General features: G+C 32.5%; 3 protein-coding genes across 3 annotated transcripts; all 3 read right to left on the bottom strand.

Annotated features, from left to right (window-relative positions):
* Positions 1-4,146: 4,146 nt before the first annotated feature.
* On the bottom strand, positions 4,147-4,787 carry LOC125824964 (uncharacterized; the record flags this gene model as incomplete). The annotated part of the gene is made up of 4 exons (XM_049504314.1): positions 4,147-4,212; positions 4,296-4,362; positions 4,486-4,576; positions 4,637-4,787. Coding segments are annotated over 4 exons (375 nt in total), but the record flags the coding sequence as incomplete, so codon positions are not given.
* A 3,014-nt stretch (positions 4,788-7,801) lies between these two features.
* Positions 7,802-9,774, bottom strand: LOC125824962 (EIN3-binding F-box protein 2-like). Its single transcript, XM_049504313.1, has 3 exons — positions 9,255-9,774; positions 8,442-8,556; positions 7,802-7,949 (listed from the first exon to the last, which is right to left on the bottom strand). Exons 1-3 carry the CDS (start codon positions 9,772-9,774, stop codon positions 7,802-7,804), a joined length of 783 nt encoding a protein of 260 aa, XP_049360270.1.
* A 5,554-nt stretch (positions 9,775-15,328) lies between these two features.
* On the bottom strand, positions 15,329-15,969 carry LOC125824961 (uncharacterized; the record flags this gene model as incomplete). Its single annotated transcript, XM_049504312.1, has 4 exons — positions 15,329-15,394; positions 15,478-15,544; positions 15,668-15,758; positions 15,819-15,969. Coding segments are annotated over 4 exons (375 nt in total), but the record flags the coding sequence as incomplete, so codon positions are not given.
* Positions 15,970-22,893: the final 6,924 nt, after the last annotated feature.

Genomic DNA, 22,893 nt, shown 5'->3' with positions numbered 1-22,893 from the left:
ATGAGGTTAGCAGCTAGTTAGATGAAAAATATTGATGGGTCAACTTTAGATGCTCATAACTTTTAGCACAAAACGAATTATGTGTCCCATGTCCTATCGTTAGATAGATAATTGAATTATCTTTCCAACACCACCGAGTTTGCTAAATTCCAACCTCTGAGTAAAAAGTTATGCCCATTTTAGTGAAGCCCTGTCGGGCAGACTCGACCTACGGACCCAATCGTCGGACCGTAGGTCCATTCCGTCAGTCACTCCGACAGCAGTTAATTCAGGGGTCTTTTGGTCTTTTCCTATTTCGTTTAACCCCTTAGATACGTCGTTTAAACCCTAAATCATGAGGTTTTAATCAGTTTAAGCCTAGAAACATAACTAGAACTTATCCAAGTCAATTCATTAATCAAAAACTTAGAAAATTAGAATCAAGAGAGGAGAAAAAGGTCAAGAACCCTAGTTCAAGAACGCAGCGAGATTTCTTCAGTTCCAGCCCCAAAATAGAAAGATTTCTCCGTGGAATTCGTCACCAGGTATGTGGGATTTCACTAGTGGGTTCCTTTCGCCCATTAGGTCCCTAGAATTCAGTCAGATTCTTGATTCCATCATTATGAACAGACCTAGGGTTTCTAGAATTACAACAGATCATCATGAATTAGTTATTTAAACGTTCCAAATCAGATTATCATGTTATTGCTCAATTTCTTACATAAATTTCAGAACCCTAGCTATGTATTTCATTAGTTCTTGAATTACACATGCTAGGTCAGATATTTCAGTTATTCAGATATACATGCTCCAGTTTTATGCCACATTATCAGTATATTTCAGCATAAACCCTATTTTGAGTTATAAATCATGAGAAGCTTTTCTTTAAGACAACACTTGAGTTTTAAACTGAGTTTTTGAGAAAGTTAAGATGAGTTTTGAGAAAGAGCTTCTAAAACATGATTAGTATGACAATTGAGTAGGTCATCAATGTATGAATAGTATGGTATCTAGATATACCATCAATGTTTATGCAGTATGACTTCCCAAGTCATCAATGATCATAGTATAATATGATGTTGAATTGTTTTTAAAAAAAAGGGTTTTCAAGTATGAGTATCTACATGTCAGTATTTTGAGTTATTCAGTATTTCAGTCATAATATATTCAATTATACATGCCTCAGTTTATGAATGCATCATTATCAGATTAATTGTTGCATTCTCAGTTTGCATGTTCAGTTTCGAACTATCCAGTATTTACAGAAACTCAGTCATAATGTGTTAACCACTTAATCTATTGGGAGTAGCATAATACCAAGTTGGACTAGGGTTTCAGCGTACCCATATAGTCCCAAAACTACGAGCCACGTAGGTGTAAGTCCCCTATGTGGGCAACATCAGTTTAGTGATCACGCCAGCATGCCTCTATAACTCTGGCAGGGTATATTGGGTCCTCTCGATGGGGCGTATACATCGAACTCCACATTTAGCTCATGTGGTTTTATGTCGGTTATTAGTAGCTCCCACAGTTCAGTCAGATTCTATTGCATTGACTATATTTCAGTACAGTCAGTATTCAGTCTCAACATGTTATTGCTCAGTATGCCTTGTTCAGTTATGTGTTATTTCAGCTTTACTCTATCATGCATGCTCAGTACCTTTCAAGTACTGACGCATACGTGCGCTACATCTTCTCGTGATGTAGGTTCAGGTTCTCAGTATCCAGATCACGCTTAGATCGGTTCTCGATCTTCAGTTTAGCAGCATCAGTGGTGAGTCCTCATTCTTCGAGGACTAGTGACATGTTTATCTTTATCGCTTTTAGTCTTTAGTTTCAGTTTTGCTAGATCTAGTTGGGGCATGTCCCAACATTTCTAGTGAGTTTAAAGGCTTATTTCATACATATTTAGATTCAGCTTAGTGTTTTGAGTTTGATATTTCTTTTGTATTAAACTCTCAGATTTGATATATGGGTATTCCCCATCTTTTCAGATTTATTTATGATTTAGCTTCCGCATCAGTTTATTTTCTTTAGTATGCTCATGATCATGCCAGCAGGGTTAGCTTGGGATCACATGTGGTCCTAGGTCCCGTGTCCGCGTCTTGGGGGTAGCTCGGGGAGTGACATTCAGTCTTCATTTGTATATATAGACTTGTCTTTTTCCTTTCGAGATAGTCCAGTCTATGTTGTCCACTTTTGGGACTTGTACTCATTTTGTTAGTAGTTCTGTACTAGTGACTTCCAGGTTCTGTGAGGGATCTTTATTTATATATATGTTTTTGGTTTGCTTCCGCCTGTTTATATTGTTATTTGCCTACTCTTGTTTAGTTTCTACCCTCAGACCCATTACTTGTTGTTTCGGGTTACGGGTTGGCTTACCTGCTGGTGGTTTATAGTAGGTGCCATCATGACTTGAGAAATCGGGTCCTGACAGAAACTTAGAAAACTTGGTGGCGTTGGAAATATAATTCAAATACCTTTCATTAGCTATCTTGTAGCCCACCTAACTCATCATTTACTAAGAGTTATGGTCGTTTGAAATTGACATTTCAGATTTTGTTATTTCTAATTTAGTTATTTTTGGAACTCAAGGTGCTACATATATTGACCTGACCTTAATACTTAAGAAATTTTTAATTCCTTGGTAAAATCCTACTCACAACGAAGGATGGTTCGAGTCTTAGCTCAAAAAAATTTCAGAATGTTACAACCACGAATCGGCACGATACATTTGGATCGGGTGTCATGTTCCAGCACGGTAACATTAAAGGAAAACATATTAAAATAACTTAATGTACTCAATCTCAAAGAACTCAATTCCCAAAAGAGCGTAGTGTGGAGGCCTGAGTTCTCATGTGTGTTCCTGATATTGTGGATTGATTACGCACTTGCTTCAGGGTTGCACTTGTTTATATTGTTTTTTGTTTGTCACTTGCTAAGTGCTATTGTTGATTTTATACTATTACTTATTGCATATTAGTTTCTATTTTAGGGCGGCCGATGATATCTACTCGGTACATATTGTCTTTGACTGGCCCCTACTTGTATCTTCCTTGTGTTTTCCTTTTGTGGAGTGCAACGGTTGTACCTGTGACTTCAAGTTGCCCTCAGCTCTAGACAGTTTCCTGCACATCAGGTTTGAGGGTGAACTATTTATTCTAACTCGTGTTGGATTCTCTCGGTCATGGCATGATGTCCTTAGTTTTCGAGCACAAACTACTTTATTTGTTTATTTCGATGTCTATGACACTCTTAGACTTAGTATTTGGAGATTAGATGTCCTTGATGTGATGACTTTCAGGTTTTGGGAAACGATATTTAATAGACTTTAGTGGATTTGTATTTCTTACCTTAATAAGATTTGAGATTTTGCATTATGATTGGATTTCGTAAGTAGAACAATTAATATAAGTTGGGGTTGAATTCGTTGGTTCCCCCATCTAGGAGGTTAAGTGCGGGTGACACTCATGACTCTTTTGGATCGTGACAAATGTATAAACTAATAAAAATATTTGCATTAAACTTTCAGATATCATTTTGTATTTTAATATTTTAGAAGTCCTTGTAAAATATCAAATTAATGTTATAAAAACAAAGCATAAACAAAACACAGAAACTTTTCTAAAATAAAATATCTACAAATTTATTTTTTATTATTGATTTTTGGCCGGTCTTAGCATAGACCAAATAAAACTAATATAATTAACATGATTCAATTTAATTTCTAAACTTGACACACATCAAAAAGTATCACTTATATATTATATTCTAAAATTGAAAAAAAAACATTTACATATATTGACTAGTACCTTAGCATTTACATATGTAATAGTAAGCACCAATCACATTAATATATATATATATATACTAGAGATATTTGTGTTCATTTTCTTTTTACTTAAAGTGATCAAGAAAAAAAATAACCATTAAATTTTAAAGATAAAAATTAAAGACCACCGCACAATAAAGATAATATGTGAATAACCCCTTTAAAATGCACTAGTTTTAATGTGAAAAAAAAGGACAAGAAGTCAAAGTTTAATCTGAATTGGGAAATAAAATTGAAGTTTCATCATTTGTTGGTATCCCTATATGATTTTTTTTTTATGTCTTGACTTGTGTAGAACTTCCATGACACAATTTGCAGTTGGTGAGAATAATGAGTTATGTGGTTGCTTTATCATAAAGCCCCTCCTGCTCCCATACATCAACAAGAAAGTCTACCATTTCCTGGTAAAAAAAATGCACAACAGTCAGCAACTAGCTACAAGCAAAATGGAAAGACAACTATCTTACTTAATTTGATAACTTACCGGTAAAGGGATTGGTTGAGGAAAAAGCTTATTGGTCTCTAGGAACATTTCATAGCTTGTATATAAACTGCAATTATGATGATAGAACAAACTTGTTAAAATGTATGTAATATTACTAATTTAAGACCAAATTGTGTCGAAGGAATAAGATTCATTCATGCTTATACTACCAAAAATGTGAGAAACTTACCTTAATTTGGGTTCTCCAACTGAAGCATTGATCTTCTGCGGTGTTTTATTTCCACACCATTGTTGCCTCGTTTGATTCCAAAGAATTAGACCTGTTCCAGGCAATGTTAAATTCAATCAGAAAATAAAAAGAGTGAAAAGTATGTACTTACCATGATTAACAAATTCTGAATTGCTTCCCTCCATCTCACATGCACTAGTACGAGGGCTCCAAAAGTCGTCACTTAAACTAGTTTTCCTCAATAGTTTGCTTCGAACTTTCAGTCCTTCAGAAGGATTATCCACTGAAACAACATAGGGAAAATTTATATATATCAATTAAAAAAATTCAATTGACATGACTTTGTAATTCATTCCTATAGTAAATCCAATATGAACCCGTAACTGTAAAGAAACAAATGCACAACTTATGTCTATAGATAATACGATCCCTTTTTCTAGTAAATGTATATTTATTTTATGGGTGATACTATATTCAAACACTTATCATAAAAAATGATACATATTACATTTGTGTATTTAGTTTAGGGTGATACAATATAATGGAGTGCAAAATTAAGCATTATTGGTTTAAAAAATGAAGTGTCAATTATATCTACGTATCAGAAAAAATTATATTTATGTATTGAAAAAAAATTGATACAACTAATACAATGCCAAACCTAATCCTCTATCCAAGAAATGATACAATTTCTCATCACCTACTCGATCATTTGCATAAGAAGAAAAGGTACATGATGCAGATGCAATGAATCATAAGTTAAAGTTATGTTCAATGTTTCTTCTGTTTGCCTAGTGTTCAACATATCACGATATTCCTTTCATACTACCTATGAATTGTGAATATGAAAAAATATATATGCTTTGAAAGAAAGACATTGAAAATACCTTCTATCATTTCTTCCTGATTTTCATTTCGATTTTCTCTCTTTCTTGTTCTCCCTGTTATTTGGCTCAAATCTGTATTCAATATATATAATATGAACATTAAACACTATTAACGAAATAATAAAAGATAGAAAGAACAAAAAATATTGAAAAACCAAGCCTACTAAATTCACAGTGTATTCTAAAGAAAATTATTTCCCTCAAACATCCTAGGTTATGGAATATATCTCATAGGATAGAACGATTTAGTTCAACAGAATAGTGATACCTCAAATTCTATTGGACTTCGAACTACTCACTCAACAAATGTAAATCACACTTGAGTTTTTATGAAGAATAAAAAAAGTAGAAAATCAGAAAAATTGTAGTTGAAAAATGAGAGGAAACTCGGCCCTCTGTTATGAATAAAAGGATAGTATGAACAAGCATTTATTGTGCCTTATCAAAAAAGTCACAACCTTTCAAAAAAATCACTTCATTTTTCATTCACACTTTTAAAACTGAGCAATTCCCCACATTAATGGGGAATGACTATATGAAATAGGAATATGGACAGGTGTGTGATTACAAGCAAAGATTAATTGCATTTGGATACGTAGGTTTCCCTTTGAACTTTCAGTAGTGAACTCATACCGGATGCACTCGATATCTATTGGTAGATGTGATATATTTGAACCGTCAAACTTTGTTGTATATCTAGATAATACAAGTCACACAACTAACCCTTAACCGTCTACAGTTCTCAAGGTTGAGTTTGTTTCAGTCGTGAACACCTCCTAAAATCATGAGTGCATAATGAATTGGTCTTTATATCATTATCCTTGAAGCAGCGTACACTTCACCCTCACATAAGTGATTTCTAAACCTTATTCCTATAGATAAACTATTTGTTCATATCTTGACAAATTTAGAAATCATTCATGCTCATTAAAAGAAAAACCATTTTTTATATAATAAAGTGTGATTTATTATCAGTTATGAGATAGATCGATCAAAATCACAACTTTAGAAAATAATAGTTTTTTTCTTATTATTGCTACTAGATATATATAAGGAAGGATATCAATTTTTTTAGTCTTTACATGAATTTTCTTAATTCAAATTGAAGTTATAGAAACGTAACATACCTGAAGACATTATCGTGAAGAGAGAAGAAGCATTAGCTGAAAATGGATTTCTACTTCCTTATCTTAGCCTTATGTTACCACAACCGCGGCGGCGGAAAGATTTGGAGAATTATATGAAAACCCTAGGGGGAAGAAGGAGGACCCATTTATAAGGGCCGGGTTGGGACTTATTATTGAATGTGCATCAAGTAACCAATCTAACATACAAATTTGTTTTTCATTATACATTAGTTACCAACTTTCGGATATCATTTTGTATTTAAGTCCTTACAAAATGTCAAATTGATGTTATAAAAAGAAAACATTTTTTTTTTAAAAAATAACTATAAATTTATTTGTTATTATTAATTTGGGTCCGAACTTAACATGGACAAAATAAAATTAATACAATTAACATGATTCAATTCAATTATTGAACTCAACAAACACCAAAAAGTTTCACTTATACATTATTTCAGCATTCACATATCATATCATTTTATATTAAAAATGGGGAGCTCCAAAATGCAAAGTTGAATTAGCATTTTACTCCTACACTAAATCAAAATGTTGTAAAATTTACAATTTATTAAATATATATATATATAGGGGAAGTTGGAGTAAATTGCATGATTTAGTATTAAAAGGATTGTATAGAAACGAACTACAAGAAGCGTTAAATTTTCACTGAAAATCAAAAGGTTTATTGAATTGTCATCGATACATTATTAAGTATTTTAATTTGATATTATTATATATCAAGTTAAATCATCATCATCCTCAACTTTATCTTATTTTCATCTCTTGCCATATATTACAATACCTTCAGATAGTAGACTTATATTTCATTTTGGTGCTTGTATATATGTATCTTTCTAATTAAAGGTCTATCGTTCAGATATCTATTATTTTGATTTACAATTTTCACTTAGATTTCATTTTTTGTTGCTTTCTTTTTCTTTTTTATTGTATATAATAAAGGATGTTGCATTTTTGTTGCAATAATAGAAGCTAAAAACTATAAACAAAAGGAGCTAGAATCATACATAAGTCTCTCCCATCCAAAAAACCTATCCACTTGATGAAGACATTATCCCTTTGCCAATATCACATTCTTCACAACACCAATCCACTGGTGCATCAACATAATAGCCCAGCATGCAATATCTAAAAGGAAGAGAAAAGGCTGAATATTTTTAAAACAAGAAAAGGACTATGTATGCATAAAAGATACAGGCAGTATTTATGAGAATTAAATGCCACAACATGCAATAAATATTCAAAAAGGAAAGCAAAATTGATAATCTAGCTAGCAATTTCTTTCTAGAGGAACAACCCCTTGTGTAAAAAGATCAATGTCTCCTTAGAATTTTGAAGTAAACTAAAAAAATAAGAAGGAGGATGAGCCCAAATACAGCTATTGAGCATCCCAGGTACAAATTTTAAAGCACCTAAGATGTTAAAACTTCCCCTGAAATGCAAAGAGGAAGAGAGATTAGATCAATTATCATATGACTAAGCAGTACACATTCAGATTATCCTTATGTCATATATATTTTCAGCGCCTACTCATTACTTTAGCAATACTAACGGTGTCCCTACCAACTTGCATGTACCCCAAATAATTCATTGGACAACTTATCCATCCCACAAGCACATATTGACAAGGTAATGCTGCCCAGTAAGGCTAGATTAGATGGATGCACCATGAGTTTTAGCTGGTATTCAAACCTAGAATGTCCAAGTTGTTAGTCCTATGCCTTAACCACTAGGCCATCTCCTCATGGACCAATATTACGTTGTTGAAAAAATGTATTATATATGTTTCCGTACTTATCAATAGGAAAATTCCAAATAGTAGGTTAATCAGACAGTTGAATACTAGCAATGATGGGCCATAAAAAAATAGGCATGTGCTGAATTCAAATTAGTAATAATTGTACACGATGAAGGGGGTACTTACTTCCGGGAAGGAACAAGAGTAGGCTCACAAGTGTGTGTCCTAGATGAATTCATCATTCGACTCTCATTCACCGCATTAGGACTCCTATGCTCCAGACATGTAGAACCACCCGGACCTAAAAAATAGGCTACATCAATTGGATGGAAGTACAGAAGTAAATAAATTTTGCTATGAAAGCTTTACAGATATTGATGGTGTAACGAAAATCATTTCGAAATATAATATCAACATCATTTAAAAAAAAATTATACGAGTTTTACTATTTTGGAGCTTTTGAACCTTGAACTGTCAATTTTTATTAGAAGTTTAGGAAGATGACCTCAGAATCCAATTCTGACGTTTCCATCAGGTCCTGAAGGGTCATTTTAGGCTAGTAGCATAGTTGACACAACTCCCGAGACTTTCAGTGTAAGTCAATGTGATTAAGCGTTTTAACTTTCAAGTTAAGGCCTAAGTTTGACTTTAGTCAATATTCTGAGTAAACAAGCTCGAATGAGAATTTCTTCAGTGCAGTTAGTCCCAAAATGTTTAGTTTGGTCTAGAATAAACCTTTGTTTAGGTTCCGAGGCATCCAGACTAATTCTGAGGCTCCCCGTGGATGTGGCTTACAGTAGAAATTGGGTGTGTAATGGACTAAATCAATCATAGAAAAAGAAAGAAAAGAAAAGAAAAGAAAAAAAGGCAAAGCATCTTCACTACACAATCAAGAACCAATTTTAGTGCAAAATGTAGAACCCCAAAAGTTTAAAAGGGAAATAAAAAATAAGATAAAAGCACAAGCTTTATGCGAAAACATGAAAGAATCAAGAATACCTCTATTTCTTGGGCATTGGAAAAGATCAAGTTTCTCTAACAAATGACATCCATGGACAATCTCAGATAAACTTTCATCACCAACAGAAGACACATTCCACAAGGAAAGTTCTCTGAGCGTAGGGAAACCTCGAGAAATATCCTTGAAACCAACATCAGTCACACCACGACAAACGTTGTTTCCCCGAATAGATATCTTTGCTAAACCTCCATGTTTTGAAGTTCTAATGGCAATAGCAGCAAGTCTGGAAACTGTGACTTTCCTACCAACAAGGGACCTGGCAAGATATCTCTTAGATTCTGTGATCTCATCCTTGTGAACACTGCTTAAAAGTGTGAGCCATCGCTTAGAAACACAAGCATAAGCACTTGTCTCACTGCCACTGGGTAGACGCTTGAATACCTCAAAGAGGAATTTATCAATAAAGATTTCAGTGGAAGAATGATTCCTCTGCTCAAAATTTTCAAAAGCGGTAGTGACACAAATCCTCTTTCCATTTTCCCCACATGATAAAAGCATAGATGATTTATTTCTACTTGGATATGAAGCTTGGAAAAAGCACCGTGTTTCTGAAAAACTAGAAGATTAAAAACATCAGACAAAGACCATCCTACATAAACTATCCTTTGAATAGATATTCTGCCTCAACAGATAGTCACAAAATATGCTCTTAATGGACTAAATCAATCATAGTAGAAGAAAAAAGAAAAAAAAAGCACAAGCTTTAAGCGAAAAGATGAAAGAATCAAGAAGATACCTCTATATTTCAAGACTCTACACGTGGGTATGGTTGAAAACTATTGGGAATTTAATATTTGAATCTTTCAAGCTCAAAAAACTCCTTATTGAGACCAAAAATAGACAATCAACCAAAATAAAGATTACCAATTACATAAACACCTTCATCTTCTTCTTTTTGAAAAAAAAAAAGATGAGATGAACACTACATGACATCCTACCTCAATATCCTAAAAACGCATTTTACCTCTTCTTTTTACTGGTTCTTCCATCACTAATTATTTTCATCTAGATAAGTAATATTCATCTCATTTAAGCACAACAGTTCACCCTTTTTAACCACACAATATTAGTGATTGTTATAAGAATAGAAACATTAATGGCGGAAGAACAAGTGGAGGGGAGGCAAAAATGGGTTGGGACATTGAGATGACATGCCACGTAATATTTGTTTCTACAAAATGTCTGCTATTATATTGGATCAAGTGTTCACCTTTTACATTTATATTTGAATTATTCAAGTAATGGTAGTGTAATTTTAAATTAATAGTATAAGGAAGAATAAAATTGATTTTTTCTCTAAGTAAAGAATAAAATTTTGACCATTTTACATTTATAAGTATCACTATTAACCGTCAAAGCTTTTTAAGTAAATTAAAAAGGTAAGACATCCTATTTAAAATTGTCTGGATTTGAATCATGATAGTTCACAGCTTCACCTACTTCAGTAGTTGCTAAATTACATTATTTGATGCTCGTTACAAAAAAATCCAATTTTCAAAAAATTTAGAGTGATTTATTATCCGTCATGAGGTAGATGAGAATTGCAACTTACCTATTTTGTTTTCTATAGTTACAACTTTGCAAAATAATTTTTTTATTAGTACTACTATATATAAGAAAGGATATCCAAAAAAAATTTAAGCAATTCCGCTATGCAAGGTGTGCCTAGGGCTAGATTTATTAATAAAGAGAAAAGGATCTCAAAGAAAAAGGTAAAAACAAGGGGGGCTAGGCCTTACCTTACTAATCTTAATGAGGTAATTAACGAACCTCTACTAATTAACAAGCATGAAGAAAATAAGAGCTAGAGAAAAGTAGATATTCTATGATCATCAGAGTTTATAATACACTTTGTGATGATACTACAAATGAGGATACTTAAGTAATGCAAAAATATAAAATCCAAGAATAAAGTTGAGTTATCAACCTCAAACTTCATTTTGCATATGTAAGAATCAAAAGAGATGGATTCTCCATGTAAAGTAACCTGAAGTATTTCCCTCTTGTCTTCCTCGTCAAGTATGTCCAACAAAACTTGATAATTCATCACTTCTTTTTGGATTTATTGGATCTTGTTATTGTTGAAACGATCATATGATTTTGCTTTTTCAGTCGCATTTGTAGGTGCCTTGGAATAAATTCCCCAGTTACCTTACCATCCCAACTATATGTTGTCTTTCATGTGTCTTCTTTTTGCTTTTGTTGCTTCCACTTCTTTGTTGCCTAGGAGAGATATCCCTATCCTTAGATACCTTATCAAATAATATGTCTAGCATATCATCCTCATCATCCTCGTAAACATTTCACTGCCCAAGTCACCATCATAAGTTGTAGTTGGACTAAGTCTTGAAACTACAACTTCTGGCTCATGGATTTTTTCCAATACCTTGGTGGTAATGGTCAAGATCTTAGGTGGAGTTATTAATTTTCACTGTCATAAATGGATTTGCCTTACTTGAAGGTGCAAATATGGTTATTTGAGGACTTAACTTACTCCTTGCAGGTGAAGAAATATGCTCTTCTTCCTCAACTAAATATGTCCATCTAGAATCACTTGTTTCCTTCACCTAACTCTTGTCATTCCCTTTGGAGATTGATTGTTGTCCAGATATTTTCTCTCCAAGCGTCTCCAATGATGGGGAATTAGGAACATCGTGATTTGAGGTGTTGATTGTTGCCAGGTCTCATTTCATGGTTGTTGCCAGGCGGAGCCACGTAGACTGCAGGGTGTCCGATTGGATACCCTGCGTCGAAAAATTATACTATATATAAACGTAAAATTGAATTATTTCCTTAAATTTTAATACATTTTCCTTGTGGAATAAGATTTTCTTAAATTTTAATATTTTTTCCTTGTGGAATAAGGTTTTCTTTCTCAGAAATGAAGTATATTAAAAATTTGCGAAATCGGATGGATGGTGAGTTTTTAGACGGTTGTATATTGTCTTATGCAGAAAAGAAAGTATTTCGTACTATTTCTAATGAGTCTATTATAAAAACGTTTCAGGGTATGAAACCTCGTCGAGTACCATTGTAATAATATATTTAAATTATGTTTTCAATAGTAGTTTATTTTGTCTTTATGTTAGTTTTGAATTATACACTTGTAATTCTATTAAAAATATTATTATATTTAATTAACTATTGCTTAACTTGATTATTTGTTTTGGTAATTTAAATCGTCATTTTTAAAAAAAATTACTATTCAAAGTTTGGACACCCTTAATGAAATTTTTGGCTACGCCATTGGTTGTTGCCAGGTCTTTACTCGACATTTTAGTTCTCGTTTTCAGTTTCATTTTTCTGTTAGGTATTTCCTTATTTTTCTAAACCAGCGGCACTATTCTATATTTTTATCTCTTCAATTGAGTTGCGTTTCTAGATTACATACATTGTATGTCCCTTTTTTTTCCTTCAAAAAGACAGTGTTAGTTTCATTTAACAACTAAGATTTGAAGCAGCGCAAATCGACACAAGTTGATTCTCATTTTGTTTGAAATTTTACATTGATACCCAAATCATAATAGTTATGTGTTGTATTAAAGGGAATACTCCAATTTGCTAGCAGAGTTAAACGGATCACCAACTGTGTTCAAGTCAATGAGGCCTGCCTCCATCATTTACTATTCCTTTTATGTAATTACTTGTTCATGATCCACTCTAGAGAACACCTAATGAGATTTAATGGTCACGTATGTTGCTGTGAATAGAAGTTTTCCTGTTACTATAATCAGGTTAGTTTAACATTAGTTCCTAAGACACTATACTAGTACGTGGGCTACGGGTTTTGCCAGGCCTAGCCCATATTGACGGCTCTACACTATACCTTGCATTCAAAACTTTCAAATCAAGCTCCAATGCAATTTCAGCACTTAGGCACTATATTCTTTTTGTGTCATAACCAAGGTTTAACAAATCTCATTCAAAAAGATTTGTTTTTTCTGAAAACTCCTAAATGATGCAATAGTTAATTTGGTGTTGGTATATCGATACTATAGAGTGTAGTCTAAAACATCTATTCGAGCACCAATTTTTAAAGCAAAAGGGAGGTGAGTCTTACCTACAAGCAGTATATATAGAGCATTCTTTAACTGGTTTTAATTTTTATTATCTTACAAATAACAAGTTTCATCCTTTCTTGCAGATTTTCTTCCCAGTGGAACCAAATAATGAAACTTATTATTAATTACTAGCTTCTTTCTTTGACGTCTAAGGCAGAGCTTATTGTAGTTCAACTTCTTTGTAAATACTAAATGATGCAGCCAAAAAGGGGAATGGAAGTACTACGCATGAAACTTCAGGTGATTGTCTTGTCTCGATCTCAAGATTCATATTCATAAGTTGCACAAAAATATCTTAATATGGGATGAAACCTCTTACATAGGGATCACATTCCGATCGAGGTGCTTGAGCAAGAGATATTGAAACACAGAAATGACCTACTGATGGTAATTATTATTACTATTTGTTTGTTTTTGTTAAGAGTAGAAGATTGATCATAACTTTTGTGGATCAATATTATTTAGTGTGATCAAGATGAAGATTAGTGAATATGTTGCCGGTTGGTGGAGATTGCTGTAAAATTTTCCCTCCCCACAATGTCCTGGCAGTTCACAACTATATTTGTACCTGGGTAAAGACTGCTCAGAGTGGAGTTCAAGTGCAAGAACAAAAACCATAAAAAAAAAGGTTGATAGAATTTAGGAACTTCTTGATCGTTTCAAAGCTAGAGCTCACTAAGATTATTGATCATTATAAAAGCTTTTACTTATTGGTCGTATTTTTATTTTTTGTCTAATGTAATTTTTTTGTATAAAAATGTTAATTATGGTACTTGGTTTCTCGAACATATTTCCTAGGAAGATCAAACACAATAAAATTATATCATAAATTAAATTGTTGGGCCCGTGCTTAGCACGGGCAAGAACCATCTACTCTACTATGTAGAAGCATGAAAGGTAGGACGACCACAGCTTAATTTTATTGTACATTGTGTAACAAAAGTTGGACAGATTTCTAATTTTGATAGTTAAATCAAAAGTGAGGGTAATTTTGTCTTTTGACTATGGTCTTTTGGCTTCTCGATTATTCGAGTAATTTTCCTGGATAGTCACCCATGTTTGGGAAATTACCTTGAAATATCACTTATGTTTGTTTTAGGACCACAATATCACCTAACTTTATCTCTTTTCCTCAAAATATACTTACACAAAAAAAAACATTATCTCCTGTGACATGGCATCCTATTAGGAGAGAGATAATATTTTTTTGTGTCAAGTATATTTTGAGGTAAAGTTGGGTGATATTGTGGTCCTAAAACAAACATAAGTGATATTCCTAGGTAATTTCCCAAACATGGGTACGGTACTGACTATCCAGGGAAATTACTCCGATTATTCTTTCTTCTCTCCATTGGCCTTCCACCACTCCCAAATCCCAATTTCTCTAGCACAATTCTTTTCTACTCTCAACTTCAAAATTCACCACAAGACTATCAAAGAATTGAGTTGAATATTTGAAGAAAAGGACGGCCACTTCCAATTCTTTTCATATTTCCAAATATGATAAATCTTACTCTTCTTTTAAGAAAGATAATAATAGCATAAGTATACTAACCAGAGTTGATAAATGGCTTTTATATCTATGGGTATGTAAATAACTCTAAATACTTAATTTTGGATCTTGACCTTATGATATTTTAAATCTTTACCAGCAGCTTATTTAATACTAAATAATATACATATATATATACACACTAGAGATATTTGCGTTCATTTTCTTTTTTACTTAAAGTGATCAAGAAAAAAAATAACCATTAAATTTTAAAGATAAATATTAAAAACCACCGCACAATAAAGATATTTCTGTGAGTAACCCCTTTAAAATGCACTAGTTTTAATGTGAAAAAAAAGGACAAGAAGTCAAAGTTTAATCTGAATTGGGAAATAAAATTGAAGTTTGATCATTTGTTGGTATCCCTATATGATTTTTTTTATGTCTTGACTTGTGTAGAACTTCCATAACACAATTTGCAGTTGGTGAGAATAATGAGTTATGTGGTTGCTCTATCATAAAGCCCCTCCTGCTCCCATACATCAACAAGAAAGTCTACCATTTCCTGGTAAAAAAAATGCACAACAGTCAGCAACTAGTTACAAGAAAAATGAAAAGAAAACTATCTAACATAATTTGATAACTTACCGGTAAAGGGATTGGTTGAGAAAAAAGCTTATTGATCTCTAGGAACATTTCATAGCTTGTATATAAACTGTAATTATGATGATAGAACAAACTTATTAAAATGTATGTAATATTACTAATTTAAGACCAAATTGTGTCGAAGGAATAAGATTCATTCATGCTTACACTACCAAAAATGTGAGAAACTTACCTTAATTTGGGTTCTCCAACTGAAGCATTGATCTTCTGCGGTGTTGTATTTCCACACCATTGTTGCCTCGTTTGATTCCAAAGAATTAGACCTGTTCCAGGCAATGTTAAATTCAATCAGAAAATAAAAAGAGTGAAAAGTATGTACTTACCATGATTAACAAATTCTGAATTGCTTCCCTCCATCTCACATGCACTAGTACGAGGGCTCCAAAAGTCGTCACTTAAACTGGTTTTCCTCAATAGTTTGCTTCGAACTTTCAGTCCTTCAGAAGGATTATCCACTGAAACAACATAGGGAAAATGTATATGTGTATATTTATTTTATGGGTGATACTATATTCAAACACTTATCATAAAAATTGATACATATTACATTTGTGTATTTAGTTTAGGGTGATACAATATAATGGAGTGCAAAATTAAGCATTATTGGTTTAAAAAATGAAGTGTCAATTATATCTACGTATCAGAAAAAATTATATTTATGTATTGAAAAAAAATTTGATACAACTAATACAATGCCAAACCTAATCCTCTATCCAAGAAATGATACAATTTCTCATCACCTTTTCGATCATTTCCATAAGAAGAAAAGGTACATGATGCAGATGCAATGAATCATAAGTTAAAGTTATGTTCAATGTTTCTTCTATTAGCCTAGTGTTCAACATATCACAATATTCCTTTCATACTACCTATGAATTATGAATATGAAAAAATATATATGCTTTGAAAGAAAGACATTGAAAATACCTTCTATCGTTTCTTCCTGAATTTCATTTCGATTTTCTCTCTTTCTTGTTCTCCCTGTTATTTGGCTCAAATCTGTATTCAATATATATAATATGAACATTAAACACTATTAACAAAATAATAAAAGATAGAAAGAACGAAAAATATTGAAAAATCAAGCCTACTAAATTCACAGTGTATTCTAAAGAAAATTATTTCCCTCAAGCATTATAGGTTATGGAATATATCCCATAGGATATAACGATTTAGTTCACCAGAATAGTAATACCTCAAATTTTGTTGGACTTCGAACTACTCACTCAACAAATGTAAATCACACTTGAGTTTTTATGAAGAATAAAAAAAAGTAAAAAATCAGAAAAATTGTAGTTGAAAAATGAGAGGAAACCCCTCTGTTATGAATAAAAGGATAGTATGAACAAGTGTTTATTGTGCCTTATAAAAAAAGTCACAACCTTTCGAAAAAAGCACTTCATTTCTCATTCACACTTTTTAAAACTAAGCAATTCCCTACATTAATGGGGAATGACTATATGAAATAGGAATATGGATAAGTGTGTGATTACAAGCATTTGGATAAGTAGGTTTTCCTTTGAACTTTCAGTAGTGAACTTATATCGGATGCACTCGATCTATTGGTAGATGCGATATATATGAACCGTCAAACTTTGTTGTATACCTAGATAATACAAGTCACGCAACTAACCCTTAACCGTCTACAGTTCTCAAGGTTGAGTTTGTTTCAGTCGTGAACACCTCCTAAAATCATGAGTGCATAAAGAATTGGTCTTTATATCAGTATCCTTGAAGTAGCTTACACTTTGCCCTCACATAAGTGATTTCTAAACGCATATTCCTATAGATAAACTATTTGTTCATATCTTCACAAATTTAGAAATCATTCATGCTCATTAAAAGAAAAACCATTTTTTATATAATAAAGCGTGATTTATTATCAGTTATGAGATAGATCGATCAAAATCACAACTTTGGAAAATAATAGTTTTTTTCTTATTATTGCTACTAGATATATATAAGGAAGGATATCAATTTTGTTAGTCTTTACACGAATTTTCTTAATTCAAATTGAAGTTATAGAAACGTAACATACCTGAAGACATTATCGTGAAGAGAGAAGAAGCATTAGCTGAAAATAGATTTCTACCTCCTAATCTTAGCCTTATGTTAACACAACCGCGGCGGCGGAAAGATTATGAGAATTATATGAAAACCCTAGGGGGAAGAAGGAGGACCAATTTTATAAGGGCCGGGTTGGGACTTATTATTGAATGTGCATCAAGTAACCAATCTAACATACAAAATTGTTTTTCATTATACATTAGTTACCAACTTTCGGATATCATTTTGTATTTAAGTCCTTACAAAATGTCAAATTGATGTTATAAAAAGAAAACAAAAAATAACTATACATTTATTTGTTATTATTAATTTGGGTCCGAACTTAACATGGACAAAATAAAATTAATACAATTAACATGATTCAATTCAATTATTGAACTCAACAAACACCAAAAAGTTTCACTTATACATTATTTCAGCATTCACATATCATATCATTTTATATTAAAAATGGGGAGCTCCAAAATGCAAAGTTGAATTAGCATTTTACTCCTACACTAAATCAAAATGTTGTAAAATTTACAATTTATTAAATATATATATAGGGGAAGTTGGAGTAAACTGCATGATTTAGTAATAAAAGGATTGAATAGAAACGAACTACAAGAAGCGTTAAATTTTCACTGAAAATCAAAAGGTTTATTGAATTGTCATCGATATATTATTAAGTATTTTAATTTGATATTATTATATATCAAGTTAAATCATCATCATCCTCAACTTTATCTTATTTTCATCTCTTGCATATATTACAATACCTTCAGATAGTAGACTTATATTTCGGTTTGGTGCTTGTATATATGTATCTTTCTAATTAAAGGTCTATCGTTCAGATATCTATTATTTCATTTACAATTTTCACTTAGATTTCATTTTTTGTTGCTTTCTTTTTCTTTTTTATTGTATATAATAAAGGATGTTGCATTTTTGTTGCAATAATAGAAGCTAAAAACTATAAACAAAAGGAGCTAGAATCATACATAAGTCTCTCCCATCCAAAAAACCTAGCATGTGTATTCTCAGAGAAGTATGACAAAAATCCTGATAACACCTTCATTCGAGAAGCTACCAATAAAGTGTTAGACATTCTCATTGAAAATTCTTCACCACAAACTCTGGTAGGAAATCATCATAGCTTGAGACATGTTAAAAACTGTCATTAAGGATATTTCACCCAATATAGAAGTATTCCTAGGATTCAACAAGTTCTTCTACTATAAAACTAGGATCAGAAACTAATCAAGATACACCCAAAGAAAACCCAACATACTAGGATATATAAGAATATAAAAGGGGGAATTTCTCTTAATCTCCTCTCTCAAAAGAAGAATACTACAATGATTGTTAGGTAATAAAATAGGGGTTATGATAAACAAGAATATCATTCAATTGTCAATATGTGGTACTCATGCTATTGAATGAGACTAAACGGTCTTGAAGGGATTGGATTAGGAATAATGACACATTAATAGTCATTCAAGAATAGGAATCAGCTATCCCATAATTGTATAAAGAACCAAGCCATATTCATCGAAAAAATACTTAACAGATTGCTGGACCCAAAAACAACATGTAACCACAAGAAAATTTCACAGTGACCAACTTGTAAATTGCATGGGGTCTAAGCCACAACCTACTTAGAAAAGGATATCACAGCGAGGGTGTTTCTCTACAAGTGCATCAACAGTAATAGAGTTGATTCCGGGACAATGTTGTATGTTCAAGCTCTCAAGGTCTTGAAGCAAATGTTAGGGTGTTGCCCTGATTTTCTTACTTTATTTAAAGTTTATTTTTTCCTATAAGAAAAGACAAAAAATTATCATAAATGTTTTTACTATATTTTTTCTTCCTTATTTGGGTTATTCCTTCCTTGGGGGAAATGTTTGGAATCCTATAAATTAAAGTCCCCTCTTCTCATATCAAAAAACACAATAGCATCCACAATGTATTCAATAAAGAGTTTTGTTTATGAGGAGATTTTACTCTCTACATTTTTAATGTCTTTTTATTAGTTTTTAAATATGTAGGCCAATTGGCCAAATCATATAATAATATTTTGATTTTTAGTATAAATTTTTGTCATCTGATTTATCAACCATATGATATGCAATTGTAAGCTTTCGCATTATACCCTAATCACTTCGAACCCAAAAAGTAGTATCAGAGCACATGATCCAAAGATCCCATGGTCTGATGGTCCTATGGTTCATTGAGGTTGAAGGCAAGCTCAAGATGATTTCAAATCAATTGTAATCAATTTGATGATAATGAAGATTTTTATTTAGCTAAATGTGGAGAAGAAGTTTTAAACCATATTTTCAACATTCATGTTGCTGAAATTTTTAAAAATAAAAAATTGAAATATTTTTAAATCATTTTTAACCCATATATTTTAAATTTTATTTTTAACCATGGAAACATCAGTGATGAATACTGTGTGAAGAACAAAGATTATCATGCAGTGAAGAAGGTGAATCAAATTTTGTTAAGAAAATCCAGCCAAAAGGGGATATTTGTTAGAGTTTTACCCTGATTTTCTTATCTTATTTAAAGTTTATTTTTTCTTATAAGAAAAGACAAAATATTATCATAAATGTTTTTACTTTTCCTGAAAGGAAAATATATTTTTCTTCCATATTTGGGTTATTCCTTCCTTGGGGGAAATGTTTGGAATCCTATAAATTGAAGACTTTTCTTCTCATATCAAAAAACACAATAACATTCACAATGTAATCAATAAAGAGTTTTATTTATGAAAGATTTTACTCTCTACATTTTTAATGTCTTTTTATTAGTTTTTAAATATGTAGGTCAATCGGACAGTGAAAGGATCCACAAATGAAGCTGTGTAGCACAGACCAAAGTTGTGATCCCATAATTGAGTTCATTAAGCAAGCAGCAAGATTTTGAAATCTTTACTAAGATTGCATCAGTAACATGTCTGCAACAATCTACGATCAGAAACTTCAGAGATCCCCCGTTCAGCCCAACTATGGCTAAAACAGATTCGTCGGTAATATTGATACACCCTCCTAAATTCACTTTCGAACCCATGAGCAAGAAGGGTAAGTTGTTGTCCGACACCAAAGGGCAACTGGACATTGAGAGGATCCGCAAACACCAAATTGAGCAAGAAGGGTAAGTTGTTCACTGCCACTAAATTATAGTTGTACAGATTTGAACAAGAGGGAAGAGTCCATCGTCAGTTATATCAAGAATCCCACTCAATTCTATACGAGTCAGTTTGTGACATAGTCTACCAACTACGTCGATGGTAGCATTGCCTACTCCAAGACAATTGCAAATAGTCAAAGAAACAGTGAGTTGCAACAAGAAGCCACCAAAGGGAATGCAACGTTTAAGTCTTCCACACCAAAGCAGTTCACCAAGGAAAAAAACTTCAATTTCTTACAATGGTTCAAAAGTATACCAAAAAACCCAGACTGGATAATCCGGTGGCATTCCACTAACTGAACGCTCTGAAGTGAGCCTGAAGCTTTGACACAAGCAATCGATCCATTATCTGAAAGGACATTACTTTTCAGATGCAAAACAGCTTCAGATTTAAGGTTCTACAGATGGTATACAATCAATATTGTATACTTGATAGTGTACTGTTAGATGGAAAACTTTTGAATTGAATAGATAAATGTTTGTTTATATATATATATATATATATAAGATTTTAAGTTACTGATTACTTGATGATTTCTTATTGATTTCCTAATGCTTACTAAAGAACTAAATAGTGTAATTAATTAATGTAGTGCAGCATTGATTTAACAGGTGATGAGGATACTATCAGTAGGCGGTTGGTTTGAAGTGCTGACTGCCACTGGTTTCCTCACCAGTTGCTTTAGCTTTGATTATTATAATTTTTATTATCATCTTATAAACAAGTTTTGATATATTGAGATTGGTAATTAAATATTAGGCGTATTGTATTATATGAATATGTTTAAAGTTATAGTAATTAGAAAAATTGAGACTTAATCCTAAGTTTGAAATTTATGAAGTATGAAATTTGGTATATAGGAAATTGATTATAGATTTGAGTGGGTCTTTGACTCAAGGGAGATATATATAATATGATATGAGTGTTTACAGACTCGTGTGGTTATGAATATTGTATACTTGATAGATTGAAAATTTTCAGAGCATTGAGGAAATAAAAAACATTAGAGGATTAACTTGCGTGACTTCGGTTTTTCGGTGGAGATAGGTTATGGTTTATTCTATGTGATAGAGAGACTGTTAATAGTGATTGATATAGTCATTGAGTAATATTGTGAAGTTTTATATGTACTTAATTGTTGTGGTTTGGATGAGTTATATGTTGTTGTGATTGGACTGTAATCCCAAGACAGTGAAATCTATAATTTGTAATGTGCTCTATCAAAGTGATGCCTTGAATAAAGAAGGCTTGATGAAATATTGTGAATGAAGTGAAAAGTGATGATAAAGAATGAGAAATTAACTATGTTGTTGGATCGGGTGCCACAAACCGACACGATATATTTGGATCAGGTGCCACAAACCGGCACAATATATATTTTGATCGGTGCCACAAACTGGCATGATATATTTGGATTGGGTGCCACGAACCAGCACAATATATTTGTATCGGGTGCACAAGCAGCACGATATATTTGGATCGGGTGCTATGAACCAGCACGATATATTGGATGAGTGCCACTATCACGACCCAAGCCTACACCCTGGACGTGGCCGACACTCGGAACCATTGTTGGACCCTAAGCGAACCCTCATACTGGTTGACTACAAACGGAAGACTAACTCAAGCATATAAAGCTTAAAATAAAATAAAATTCATTGAACTCAAATAATTAACTCAGAATATAATCGTATATTCAACTAGCAAAAACTAAGCAACTCAAGTCTTTAAAACATTTAATAAGATAAATGAAACAGACTTCTCAAACTCTATTGTCTATCTATGAAGCCTCTAAATGACAAAGATTGAAGTCAGGACAAGACCCACGACATCTGACAAAACTGAAAAGTAAATGAAATCCTCCGGAAGCAAGGAGGCTCACCATAGTTAACTCGAACTCCATGTGGTATCAACGAAGCTCTTGTTGATGACCCTAAATACTTACAATGAAATGATGCAGGCCAAATGGCTCAGTACGTGGGAATATACGAGCATGCAAGGGGAATTCTATAGCACAACATAAGCTTGAACTGGTGGGAAAGAAACATACTTACCTCTTCTCACTCACTCAACTTAAAGAAACATAGTTCAACTCAATGATAAGATATTCAACCCAATGAAATAAGGCTCAACTCAATGATAAGATATTCAACTCA

The sequence above is a fragment of the Solanum verrucosum genome, unplaced genomic scaffold (genome assembly GCF_900185275.1).
Source record: "Solanum verrucosum unplaced genomic scaffold, falcon-dt-bn FXZP01000086.1, whole genome shotgun sequence".
NCBI lineage: Eukaryota > Viridiplantae > Streptophyta > Magnoliopsida > Solanales > Solanaceae > Solanum > Solanum verrucosum.
Note: the sequence above shows the minus strand (reverse complement) of the source record. Positions and strands in the feature narration are given on the sequence as shown.

Bases quoted from the DNA above. Each gene is read 5' to 3' on its own strand.
- LOC125824962 (XM_049504313.1), bottom strand. From the start codon at position 9,774: ATGCTTTTATCATGTGGGGAAAATGGAAAGAGGATTTGTGTCACTACC. The intron at 8,557-9,254 runs GTATTCTTGATT...CCTATTTTTTAG, and splicing joins CCAATGCCCAAGAAATAGAG to GTCCGGGTGGTTCTACATGT. The intron at 7,950-8,441 runs GTAAGTACCCCC...TTTGCATTTCAG, and splicing joins ACTCTTGTTCCTTCCCGGAA to GGGAAGTTTTAACATCTTAG.